Source organism: Cyprinodon tularosa, unplaced genomic scaffold (genome assembly GCF_016077235.1).
Source record: "Cyprinodon tularosa strain WSP-4 unplaced genomic scaffold, ASM1607723v1 ctg623, whole genome shotgun sequence".
Lineage (NCBI taxonomy): Eukaryota > Metazoa > Chordata > Actinopteri > Cyprinodontiformes > Cyprinodontidae > Cyprinodon > Cyprinodon tularosa.
This window is the reverse complement of record NW_024039367.1, coordinates 309,312-322,110: the sequence shown is the minus strand read 5'-3', so window position 1 is coordinate 322,110 and position 12,799 is coordinate 309,312. Positions and strand designations below refer to the sequence as shown.

General features: G+C 37.7%; 1 protein-coding gene across 15 annotated transcripts in view; it reads left to right on the top strand.

Annotated features, from left to right (window-relative positions):
• Positions 1-2,695: 2,695 nt before the first annotated feature.
• Positions 2,696-12,799, top strand: part of abi1a (abl-interactor 1a) — a 69,634-nt gene continuing 59,530 nt past the window's right edge. For 7 of the 15 annotated variants that reach the window (XM_038307879.1, XM_038307886.1, XM_038307882.1 and 4 more), the window contains exon 1: positions 2,697-2,977. In XM_038307879.1, the coding sequence (XP_038163807.1) occupies positions 2,861-2,977 (117 nt within the window). In that variant the 5' untranslated portion in view covers positions 2,697-2,860. Of the gene's footprint in view, positions 2,978-12,799 lie in introns of all 15 variants that reach the window. The other 8 variants (XM_038307888.1, XM_038307884.1, XM_038307887.1 and 5 more) reach the window with 3 other exon arrangements.

Sequence of the window (12,799 nt, the reverse complement as noted above, 5' to 3'; positions counted from 1 at the left end):
AATTTATGAGCAGTGAGAGTTCTTACTCTGTCTATTTTAGACTTGCCGAATTCGTTGTGACATGCAGAAATATTGACACAGATATAAAACAATTAACAAATTGCACACGTGCATGCCTAAGCAATGCACACTTTGATATTTAATTATTTTAAACATATCGCTGTTTAGAATGTTTAGAATTTCTCTATGATAATCAAAAAACAACAACAACAATAACAATAACTTAATGTTATTATTATTATTGGATTGATGAATGAATGGTTGGGATTATAGCATTAGGACAGTATTGATTTTAGTCTGTATTTAATGTTAGTCTAATTATTTTTTATTCATATCAGTTTGCATATGAATATAAATATTAATCTGGGTATTCTATTGAAATTGTAAATATAATTTCTCTGTTATATTAAACTATTATTCAATTCATAAAGTTCCATATTTAAATTTCACATATTTCACATTAAAATGACATTTAACCTAATATTTCATCAAATAAAAAAATTACACTGATGGTATTCCACTGTAAAAGTTAAGAACCTGTACAAGAACATTTAATTTAAAATATATATATATTATTTAGAGATTAAAAGATGGAACAAGTAGTTGTTAACTGTTAAAAGGAGTCCATAAATATATCTATAATTGGAAAAAAGCATAATATTATCTAAATAAATGATAAAAACACGTTTAAAAAAAAAAAAGCAGTACTCGAAACCTTGACTCTAGGTGGCACTCTTTCTTTGTGTTTGGTTTTCTTTTAACCACACTGTAAACAGGACTGAATAAACAAATAGATACATAAATAAACTAGCAATACTCCAAACATTTTTAACGAAAATCAAAATAATTCTCTAAGTTTTTATTTCACTGCAAACACATTAAAACTTCAGAAACGTCACAGAAAAAAGCCATTCATTAAAACAATATACAGGTGCTGGTCATAAAATTAGAATATCATGAAAAAGTAGATTGATTTCAGTAATTCCATTTAAAAAGTGAAACTTGTATATTATATTCATACATTACATACAAACTCATATATTTCAGATGTTTATTTTGTTTAATTTTGATGATTACAAATGACAACAAATGAAAATCTCAAATTCATCATATCAGAAAATTAGAATATTACTGAAGACCAATAAAAACAAAGGATTTATAGAAATGTTGGCCAACTGAAAAGTATGAACATGAAAAGTATGAGCATGTACAGCACTCAGTATTTAGTTGGGCCTCCTTTGGCCTGTATTACTGCAGCAATGCGGCGTGGCATGGAGTCGATCAGTCTGTGGCACTGCTCAGGTGTTATGATAGCCCAGGTTGCTCTAATAGTGGCTTTTAGCTCTTCTGAATTGTTGGGTCTGGTGTATTGCATCTTCTTCTTCACAATACCCCATAGATTTTCTATGGGGTTAAGGTCAGGAGAGTTTGCTGGCCAATTAAGAACAGGGATACCATGGTCCTTCAACCAGGTACTGGTAGCTTTGGCACTGTGTGCAGGTGCCAAGTCCTGTTGGAAAATGAAATCTGCATCTCCAAAAAGTTGGTCAGCTGCAGGAAGCATGAAGTGCTCTAAAACTTCCTGGTATGTGGCTGCGTTGACCCTGGACCTCAGAAAACACAATGGACCAACACCAGCAGATGACATGGCACCCCAAACCATCACTGACTGTGGAAACTTTACACTGGACTTCAAGCAACGTGGATGAAGTGCCTCTCTTCTTTTCCTCCAGACTCTGGGACCTTGATTTCCAAAGGAAATGCAAAATTTACTTTCATCAGAGAACATGACTTTGGTCCTGTTTCTCTTTAGCCCAGGCAAGACGCTTCTGACGCTGTCTGTGGTTCAAGAGTGGCTTGACACAAGGAATGCGACAGCAGAAACCCATGTCTTTCATACGTCTGTGTGTGGTGGTTCTTGAAGCACTCACTCCAGCTGCAGTCCACTCTTTGTGAATCTCCCCCACATTTTTGAATGGGTTTTGTTTCACAATCCTCTCCAGGGTGCGGTTATCTCTCTTGCTTGTACACTTTTTTCGACCACATCTTTTCCTTCCCTTCGCCTCTCTATTAATGTGCTTGGACACTGAGCTCTGTGAACAGCCAGCCTCTTTAGCGATGACCTTTTGTGTCTTGCCCTCCTTGTGCAAGGTGTCGATGGTCGTCTTTTGGACAACTGTCAAGTCAGCAGTCTTCCCCATGATTGTGTAGCCTATAGAACTAGACTGAAAGACCATTTAAAGGCTTTTGCAGGTGGTTTGAGTTAATTAGCTGATTAGAGTGTGGCACCAGGGGCCATCAATTTTGAACCTTTTCACAATATTCTAATTTTCTGATATGATGAATTTGAGATTTTCATTTGTTGTCATTTGTAATCATCAAAATTAAACAAAATAAACATCTGAAATATATGAGTTTGTATGTAATGTATGAATATAATATACAAGTTTCACTTTTTAAATGGAATTACTGAAATCAATCTACTTTTTCATGATATTCTAATTTTATGACCAGCACCTGTATTTTCTCTACTTTTCTTGGCCAGAATATATTTTAATTTTTTTTTGACTACTTATGTTTAAAGCTAGTTTCTGATGCGAGAAGTGAACCACTAATAAGTTCACGGACAGCGTGTGCAAAACCTAAGCGAGTTTTTAACGGGTTAGTGAAACATCTTCGTTTTATCAGACGATCTTCGGTTTGAGTTCAAGCGAAATCGGGGCCAGGAATCCCACAATAGCAGGCGGAGGAAGATAGTTTCTTTTTCTTTTTTTTCCTGTCAGTGCTGTGGGCTGGTAGCTGCTTCAATCATAGGGAAGGCAGAGAGAGGGAAGGGAGGCTCTGCAGGGAGAGATGTAAGATGGCAGAGCTACAAATGTTGTTGGAGGAAGAGATTCCAGCCGGGAAGAGAGCGCTTGTGGAGAGTTACCAAAACCTGACGAGAGTAGCCGACTACTGCGAGAACAATTATGTCCAGGTAAGAAAGTTTATTTAAAAAACGGACCTATTGGATTTGGAAAACACTTTTAGAGCACTCCCCCGCGGTGTGTGAGGTTGTTGGGACAGGAAATATGGATCTACTAACTACTCTCTGGAGCGAATTATATCTTGAAAAGCTTTGAGTTCAGTTAAGAAATCTAAAGGTGGTGCATTTAGGACCGTGGGACATTCGAGCTCTTTGTGATTCTTGAGAATAAATGTTCTCAGTTTAGGCACGGGGTGTGTCTACTTTTTTTTCTTCTTGTCATTGAACCGGTTGAGTAAAAAAACTGCCACCACTCTCACCATGGACGAGGCCCGTTTGTTTTAACAAATCTTACAGGCACGGTTTTCTAAACGCCTCTTCCCGACATGTTAAAGTGTTTGACATATTTTATCTCTAGTGGATGTAGTGGTGAATATTTCACTAGTCAGCAAAATTACGAGCTTGCATGTCAGCTCTTTTTAGGGTCATTAAACACACCATTTAATACCGCAAAAACAGTTAAAGTGTCCACAGGGAACCCATTACAGCAGTGGCATGATAATAATGTCTGCACTACTCGTGGCTTTTTTTTTGTTGCTGCATTATTTTAATGTGAATTTTAAAGATGTTTGTTTGACTTTACTGCAAAATCAACCACAAAATCCTCACATGGAAAAGACCACTTTCTAATTTTTTTATTTTTGTTGGAATTATTTTATTTATTTATTTATTTTTAGTATACCTTTTCTAAGAAAACAAGACTTCTAGAATTATGTGGTGACATGACATAAGACAAGATGGGAACTTATTTCAATACAGCCATTGGTGAAATTCCTTATTTTTGGTTTTTTATTTTTTTTAGTATATTTTTAATTAAATCTCGCCTTATGGCGTATGTTGTTGTCCCTTCTATTAGAGGCTATAAAAGGTTTGACAATTGATTCCTGAGTAAAAAATGTCTGCCCTTCCCACACCTGTTGCTGTTCACTGAGACTTTGCTCTTTTTACCAAGCTGGTGCTTCCACTTTCTTACCCAATACTGCTTGCCGTAAATCAGTTGAATCAAAGATGGTTATTGCTTTTTTCTTATTGATTCAAGGAACAAAAAGACAAACAAAAAAAACAAAATAAATTAGCCTCTTCATTACAAATAATATAGACATAGGAATAACCCCATCATCAGCCAGAGATCTAAATTAACCAATTGGAGCAATCTCAGCTCTAATTGGTAAAGAGCAATTTGGTTAAATGTAAATAAATAAGTAAAAAATTACCCTCTCTATCCTCTGTTCTTTTAAAATATCTAAGAGCTGCAAACATTTTTGGTCTGCAATGCCTTAACTAGGGCTGAAACAATGAATCGGATTAATCGATTGAAATAATCGTCAACTAACTTAGTAATTGATTAATCCTTAACTTGAGTTTAGAGACTCTAAAACAGGCCTTTAGCTGACAGAGCGACCCACTTGGAGCCGTCATTGTTAAAAATTGTCAAGAAAATATTTAAACATATTGCATTTGAGGTATGAAAACCTTTTGGTCTGTCAATATTCTCTATCCAGAACTTCTCAGACGTAAAAGCTTTAGTTTGAAGTGGTTTGATTTTGTAAAAAGTCTTCTTTAAGGAACATGCGATTAATTGAAGAAATAATTAAAGGATTTGCAAAGTAATTGTTAGTTGGTTAATGTTGAAGGATTTTTTTCCTCTATAAAAATCAGAGAAAGTTAATATTTTTATGCATAACAAGGGATAATCTTGTAATAATTCCTCAAAATAGTCAAATTTCAAACCAAAATTTTTAAAAATTCTCCTTTTTTACATCGTCACCATGGCCATGTGTTTTATTATAAAAACATTAAACCTGGCACAGTTTTTTCGTCAATGACTGCTGATTTCTGTGATCTAAAATGGTTTCTATATATTTTACACTTTTTGATGTATTAATCAAAGTTCAACACAAAGTTTTACACATCCTTTACAGTTTGAATGTTTTTTTCTCTTTCTTTAAAAAAGGACTGCGTCTTTAAAAAAATATTCACAGTTCAACATCTGTCAACTTCCAGGTTAAGAAAAGCTTTTAGACTTTTTTTCAGGTTCATTTCAGGAAATGTTCTGCTTTTAGGTCGAGTGTGTTTCTGCCATAATTCTGCCAAATGATTCTACCCTAAAAAATCTTCAGATGATTCAATTGTTTTCTGTGGTTTGAAGTTTCAGATTACTTCATATCACATTTTCACTCAGCAGAAAAAAGCATTCTTACTACCATTATTGTTATTATTGTTTGTTTTACTTCTGGCTTAACTGGTCAGACCTCCAATTTAACCAAATGTTAGTAAAACCACGGCAGACTGGAAAGGACAGACTTTATTATCAAGGATGTTTGGTGATATTTTAAGCATAGTTATTATGAAACCCTCAGCATTTGGTCAATAGATCAAATCCAGACAAAGTTAGCAGCAGAACTGCTGCATTACTTCCCCTTATAATCAGCCTACCAGTAAGCCCCAGTGGGCATGACCCCACTCTGCAGCCTGCACAGTTCTAACCATTCCTGACAATCCTGGAGGGAAGAACTGAGTGTGGGGGGAAAAAAAACAGACTGGTTGTTTGGGTGAACTAGTTTACTTTTAGACTAGAGATCAACAGATATTTTTGGCTGATATTAGTGATTTTTCTTTTGTTATTTTGTTTATTACATCAGCTAATGTGTGCTCGGTTTTCTTATTCATCAGTGCATTCATTACCAGGTCATCGTGTAAATTAAAACTTCTGTAACATTTAATATCATTGCGTTAGGAAAATCCAGCTTTAAGAATAGGTCCCAAAAAAAATCAGCATAAAAAAAACAACCTTGGATTGTTTGATCTCTAATTTAGACTGCCCTCAGTGCCAGTTAGGGGAAAATCATACAACTATATATAAGCCTATGAAATCGGAATATATCATTTACTTGTTTTAGGAGTGGAGAAAATGTGCAGAAGCCAATCAGATGGAAAAATTGAAAGAAAAAAAAGAAAAAGCCTGGTCTATGTTTAGTTTTGTGACCGTCAGCCTAATTTTTGCCATCTTTTTTTTTTTCCATAAAGCTTCCTTAAAACATGTAAGACTGAAGCTCCCTTAAAATGTGACTCTCAGCATTTCAGAATCTAATCAAATAGATAGAAAATATTAGATATTTTCTTAACGGCCTTGATTCTTGTACATGCTGTGATATTTGGTGCCAAATACAAGCAGAGAAGTTTAAGTTGGCTTTTAAAGACCGGTTTCATTCAGTCCTGCGGTGGAGGCATTTTGTTGGAAAAAGATAAAACTCTGGATCTAGTTTTAATGCATTTTGAAGATATGGATTTGTTCTGTCAGCTCTCAATTTTTATTTTATTTATTAATGTAAACCCACATATAGATATTTTTACTTTATATTAATTATAGAAATCTTGTTAAACCAAAACATTTCATTTACTTCAGTAGATTTTTTATCTAGGTTTCAAAAAAATCTCTGTTATATACTTTGTTCATGAAATCTTGGACTTAAACTCAAGCTATTGCTAGTTGAAGGGCATTAATTGGGGATCTGAATTGACTCTCAGGGTTTTGGGATGGCAATATGAAACAGGAAGGAGTGTAAAACATCTCTGTTTGGTTTATAAAAGGTTTTTATCTTCCCTCATTTATCCAGGCGAAAAAATTTTTTCTCCCCCTGTGAAAAAGTTTGAGTTAATGAGTCTGTACTTTTAATTTTATTGCAAATCTGAGGCCTAATTTAGTGGTTTTAATGTTGATCTATCAGTCGGCTGACTTTTGGTACTGCGTTAAACTTTTCATTCCAAACAGGAACCCAACATATCGGCTACAGAGGGAGTGTCCATTCCAGCGGTAGTCCCCAAGGACTCCCTGTAATTTAGTTTCCTTCCTCGTCCTCGGATCGTCTTTTGTTTTGTTTTTCTCTATTTGCAATTTTTGCCCCATCCATGCCTCGCAGGACAAACCTGAAACAGTTTTCTCCACATTTTCCAACAGAAAATTTCTTGTTCAAGCTGACTGTAACGTGAAACTCAGACGCCTCTCTCTGAATTTCCCACAATTATTACACAACTGTGGGAAAACAGGCGTGTGTTTTGACTCCCTGTTGGGATTGTTTGTCACTGGCTTGCTTCACGTTTAACAGGGAGTGTTATCTTGTGCTATATGCTGCCTAAATAATCTGTTGATTTACTGTGAGTTTAAAATCAAATTTTTCTTTTTTTACTATATCTGCAAAACCCTGAACTCTTGTTTTGTCAAGTTATTTATGAGGATCTGAATTTTTTTTTTAATTAAGGGAATTAAAGGGAATTATTTTCTCCTTTCTTTTCTCTTATTACAGTAAGAATTGTTTTAAATGAAAGTATATAAAAATATCTTAAACAGAGGTATATTCATTAGCAGTGTTAAAAATGAAATAATTTTTTTAAAGAGACAGGAACTTTTTTACTAAAATGTGTTTAAAATGGCTTTTTTATTTGACCATTTAGGATCAGAACATTGTTTAATGAGCAGACACACCTTAGTAGTTCATCTTTGATCCACCTATAAGGCTGAAGCCTATTTGTCCCACCTAGCAAAATATTGAAGCAGCATATTAAAGATGGGCTTTGTGGATACTCAGAAGAGACCGGCATACAGCTCGACTCAGACACTGATGGCAACTAAGATGAAAAAAAAAAAAAGTAAAAAAAACAAACTAACGTGAACGAGCAGAAGAGTACTGTAGTTCTGTGTTTTGACCACAGGTGGCAGTGTCAATAGAAAACTCAGTAATGTCTCTTTAAAGGCACACTATGTAACTTTTGGCCACTAGGGGCACTAGACCTGTAACTTTCTCTTCTAGTGGCCTCAAGCTTGGCATCACTGTCGCAAAAGTAAAAAAAACAGCCAGCCAGCCTCCTGTGTCTTTTGATGGCGGATGGCGCTAGGCGTCTAGCTACAGCTCGGAGGGCGTGAGAAACGCTGCTCTTTGGAGAGCGCCGCCAGGACAGATCCAGGGGAAAACCACTGGGTTGGACGGGGTGTCTCTGTTAGCTTTTGTTTGTAGCCTGCTTTCTTTCTCTGAATGTATTTTGCTTCTAATAAACATCGAAAATAATAAAAAAGATATAAATGTATACTAGGAGCAAAGTTTTAACTTACCAGTCTAATAATAAAGTTGAGAAAAGCAAATCGGTTTTACATCCGGCTTCTTTCAGCCTGCACCAACGAACAGATTCCTTTCCAAGATCGACTCTTGTTTTTCCACGTAAACGATCCTCTTCGTGTTTTCACTTTTTAGCGTCCTCAGATGGTTTAAACTTTTTCCTTGCCTCAGCCACGACTAGCAGCCGAGCAGGTGGAAAGATAGTAGAGCAAAAACTTTAGCTCAATTATTTTATAAGAGCCTGCTGCCATGAAGAGATACCTTGTTCCATGTCACATGACCTGGCCAACAACGGTACGTCTTCTCCCAAGTAACTTCTCCCAACTTACGTGGTCAAGATTTCAAGAGGGCTGCCCCGCTCGTAGCATCAATAGTGTCAAGCGCTGTATATTGGCCTGAGGAATCATTTAAAATAACTCGTTTGCGTCAATTATTTAGGGCACAAAGTCCACAGTGTGCCTTTAAGTAAAAGGGGGATCAGACACTCAAACCTGTAAAAATATTGAAAGTATATCAATTGAATTTATTTATGAAACCTAATTTAAAAAATGCAATCGATTTAAATATATATGGTTCATTTAGCTTTTATCAGCATTCCCTGACTTTGTGTTTCCCTGAAGTGTGCATGGCGTGAGACACAGACCTGTTTCTATCTGCTTATCAAAATGGGTAAAGGCAAGAGCACAGGCCTACCATGTCGCCACGACCTTTAGACACCATCTACGCTGCTGGTTGCTGAAAAGTAAAGGCAGAAAAACACACCTTGAGTCTTACCATCACAAACGTAAACTAAATATGAAATTTAACTGGAACTGAGAACTTCAAATTCAGCTCTTAGCAGCAAATGGTTTAGTTGAGTCGGCAATCAAACAAAGGATGAACCTATGTTTTATTACGGTGAAGATATGAGATGCTGTTGGCCTGTTAGTAGCTTTGGAGAATCTTACTTTTTATCATTAAATTTACAAAATAATTGTCCATGAAAAAAAAAAAGAAGAAGAAAATTGGCACTTCTAAAGGTTAAAATCTAATACAGAGAAGTCTGCTGGCTTTGTTAGTCGCCTACTTGGAATAAGAGAATCATAAAGCAATAAAAGGTTGAACGTACTCGTCATAAACCTGCATATTGTTTGTATTCCTGGATGTTCGGTAGGAGTTTACATTTCGCTCTTTTTTTAGAGTTGGCTCAGAGTCAGAGACCGGGTTTTATTCTCTAAATGTCACCACTTAGATCCTGCTGCAGTTTTGGTCCAGGAATAGAAAACCCAGATCTCCCCAGAGAGCTCCTGTCGGAGCTGAGAAATATAAAAAAACTCGTCTCTTGCTGGCTTCAAATGGAGCCCAGGATCAAGTGCAGAGCAGGAGGGGATCTTGTTCCAACTGATGTATATTTAGGTGCAACTTTTAGTTTATTTACATATATACATTTTTTTTTATTTTTTGCAGAGCTCCTTGTTGCAAACTGACGGTTAAAAGCAGTATTTGGAGCTCACTGTGTGTCAGTCTGCTGAAACTCCGCTCTGATCTACATGTCTCAGCTTGAATCAGTGCACGTTCAGCTAACCCCTCCCTCCAGTGTTCCCATCCCTTTCCTGTCATGGATGCTCAGGTGCAACGTTAGCAAACCTGTTCTGCTCCTCAGCTGAATCTCGTGGGTTTAGTTCTACTGGGGGCAGATGTGTGTGAGAGGGACGTATGACACACAGACTGGTCAGAGTTCTGTTTCCTGTTTGGCTCCCTGGAAATGCCTCCTGTCTTTGTCAGGAAGTGGTTTAATAATAGAGACAGACACACTGGCCTGCTTTGAGGCTCTGGCACTTGGCTGTTCTGAGTTTAGGACGTGTGTGACACAGACGAGCAGACGGCATGCAAAGTGGGCCACTGGGCTCTGTTGGCCAGACAAACTGAGGACTTGTTTAAATTCAAAGCAGAGTTTTTTTTTTCTGAATTAATGTGAGAGGCGTTTTAACCAGCGTCCTGACGGGGCTTCCTTCTGTACCCTTCCTCCTAAGTCCCTGTGTTTGACATTCTTACCCCCTTCTATTCCCTTTGCTTGTGTTTATTTCTTCCCTGTGCCTCTGCTTTCTTTCCTCCTTGTCTTTCCTTTCTTTCTTGTGTTCTGCCTCGAATTATCTCTCGTCTCCTATTGATCTTTTTTCATTACTTACATTACTATCCTTCAGCCCTTCTAAACCTTCAGTCCTCTATTTCTTGAATTTTTCTTCTGTTTCCCCATTTTCAATTTTCCCCTCCTTTCTTCAATTTTATCCTGCCTTCTGTCCATCCTTTCCTAAGGCCTACCTTCCTTTTTCTTTTTTCTTTCCCTCTTTCCTTCCTATTGTTTACTTCTAACTGTTAATTTTCCTTCCTAAAGCTCTTCACCTTTATTTTCTGTCCAATTCTTAACTTCTGTCCCTCTTCCTATCCCCTCCTTTAGTTTTTCTTCTTCTGTGCTGGTTTTATGCCTGTACTTTCCCATCATTAAAGCATTGATCACTTAATATAAAGCTTATGTATCTTTTTTCAGTTTTTTTTTTGTTTTTAAATGAACATGAAGTAAAGAGCCCGATTGATTCATTCAGGCTCCACATACTTCGAGCATGAATCAGTGCTGTTGTCACATTACAAAAACACTCATCAAAGGCCTTGGGGAAAAATATGATCCCATAGCTGTGCTTCAGGGTTCCTACTGGGGACACGTATGAGAGTCTAAAAGGATTATTGAAGTAAGATATAAAGACGATTAAAGTTAGATTTGGAAAATCTACTTTAGGGTTACAAAAAATATGCTGCACATTAAGATTTCTTCATTGATTACCCTTTTTTTTTAACATGGCGATCACATTAAAGGAATCTGTCCCTAAAAGACAGAATAAATGCACCCTTTTGTTTGATCATCAATTAGATATTACTAGGCCTGTTTTCTAATTGCTGAAATCCATTTTACTTAACACGCCCTGACCTGTAAAATCCAGAAATCACTTCAATTGAACAACGTCGTATGTCGTACACGTCGCTGCATTTATTAGTCAGAAACATTTCTGTTTCGAGGCTAAAGCTTCTGCTGGTTTTTGGCAACATGTATTTTCAGGCGTTTGTTAATTCACAAATCTCAAAACAATTCGTCTTCCTTGCAAGGAAAGATGATTTTGTGCAGTTCCAGTGTTTATTTCTAGCTTTATGCACAGAACAGAAAACAGTCAGTTCTGCTGTTGAAGGGTTTTTAAATCCACAAGAAAAATAGAATATTTACAGTATTATCAATTTATAGCCTTTTATCAATTTCTTTTTATCAAACTCCTGGTGGTTCAAAGTAGCACTGCAACTAACTATTATTTTGCAAATCGATTAATAACTGGATAGGCAAAGGTTCCTTAAAGGAATAGTACACCCAAAACATGATTAGCCTTCATTTTCTACTCACCCCCATGCTGAACAACACTCTGGAGTACTTCTTTGATACACTATATTGCCAAAAGTATTTGCTCACCCATCCAAATTATTGGAATCAGGTGTTCCAATCACTTCCATGGCCACAGGTGTATAAATTCAAGCACCTAGGCATGCAGACTGTTTTTACAAACATTTGTGAAAGAATGGGTCGCTCTCAGGAGCTCAGTGAATTCCAGCGTGGAACTGTGATAGGATGCCACCTGTGCAACAAATCCAGTCGTGAAATTTCCTCGCTCCTAAATATTCCACAGTCAACTGTCAGCTGTATTATAAGAAAATGGAAGTGTTTGGGAACGACAGCAACTCAGCCACGAAGTGGTAGGCCACGTAAACTGACGGAGCGGGGTCAGCGGATGCTGACGCGCATAGTGCGAAGAGGTCGCCAACTTTCTGCAGAGTCAATCACTACAGACCTCCAAACTTAATGTGGCCTTCAGATTAGCTCAAGAACAGTGCGCAGAGAGCTTCATGGAATGGGTTTCCATGGTCGAGCAGCTGCATCCAAGCCATACATCACCAAGTGCAATGCAAAGCGTCGGATGCGGTGGTGTAAAGCACGCCGCCACTGGACTCTAGAGCAGTGGAGACGCGTTCTCTGGAGTGACGAATCGCGCTTCTCCATCTGGCAATCTGATGGACGGGTCTGGGTTTGGCGGTTGCCAGGAGAACGGTACTTGTCTGACTGCATTGTGCCAAGTGTAAAGTTTGGTGGAGGGGGGATTATGGTGTGGGGTTGTTTTTCAGGAGCTGGGCTTGGCCCCTTAGTTCCAGTGAAAGGAACTCTGAATGCTTCAGCATACCAAGACATTTTGGACAATTCCATGCTCCCAACTTTGTGGGAACAGTTTGGAGCTGGCCCCTTCCTCTTCCAACATGACTGTGCACCAGTGCACAAAGCAAGGTCCATAAAGACATGGATGACAGAGTCTGGTGTGGATGAACTTGACTGGCCTGCACAGAGTCCTGACCTCAACCCGATAGAACACCTTTGGGATGAATTAGAGCGGAGACTGAGAGCCAGGCCTTCTCGTCCAACATCAGTGTGCAACCTCACAAATGCGCTTCTGGAAGAATGGTCAAAAATTCCCATAAACACACTCCTAAACCTTGTGGACAGCCTTCCCAGAAGAGTTGAAGCTGTTCTAGCTGCAAAGGGTGGACCGATGTCATATTGAACCCTATGGATTAGGAACGGGATGTCACTTAAGCT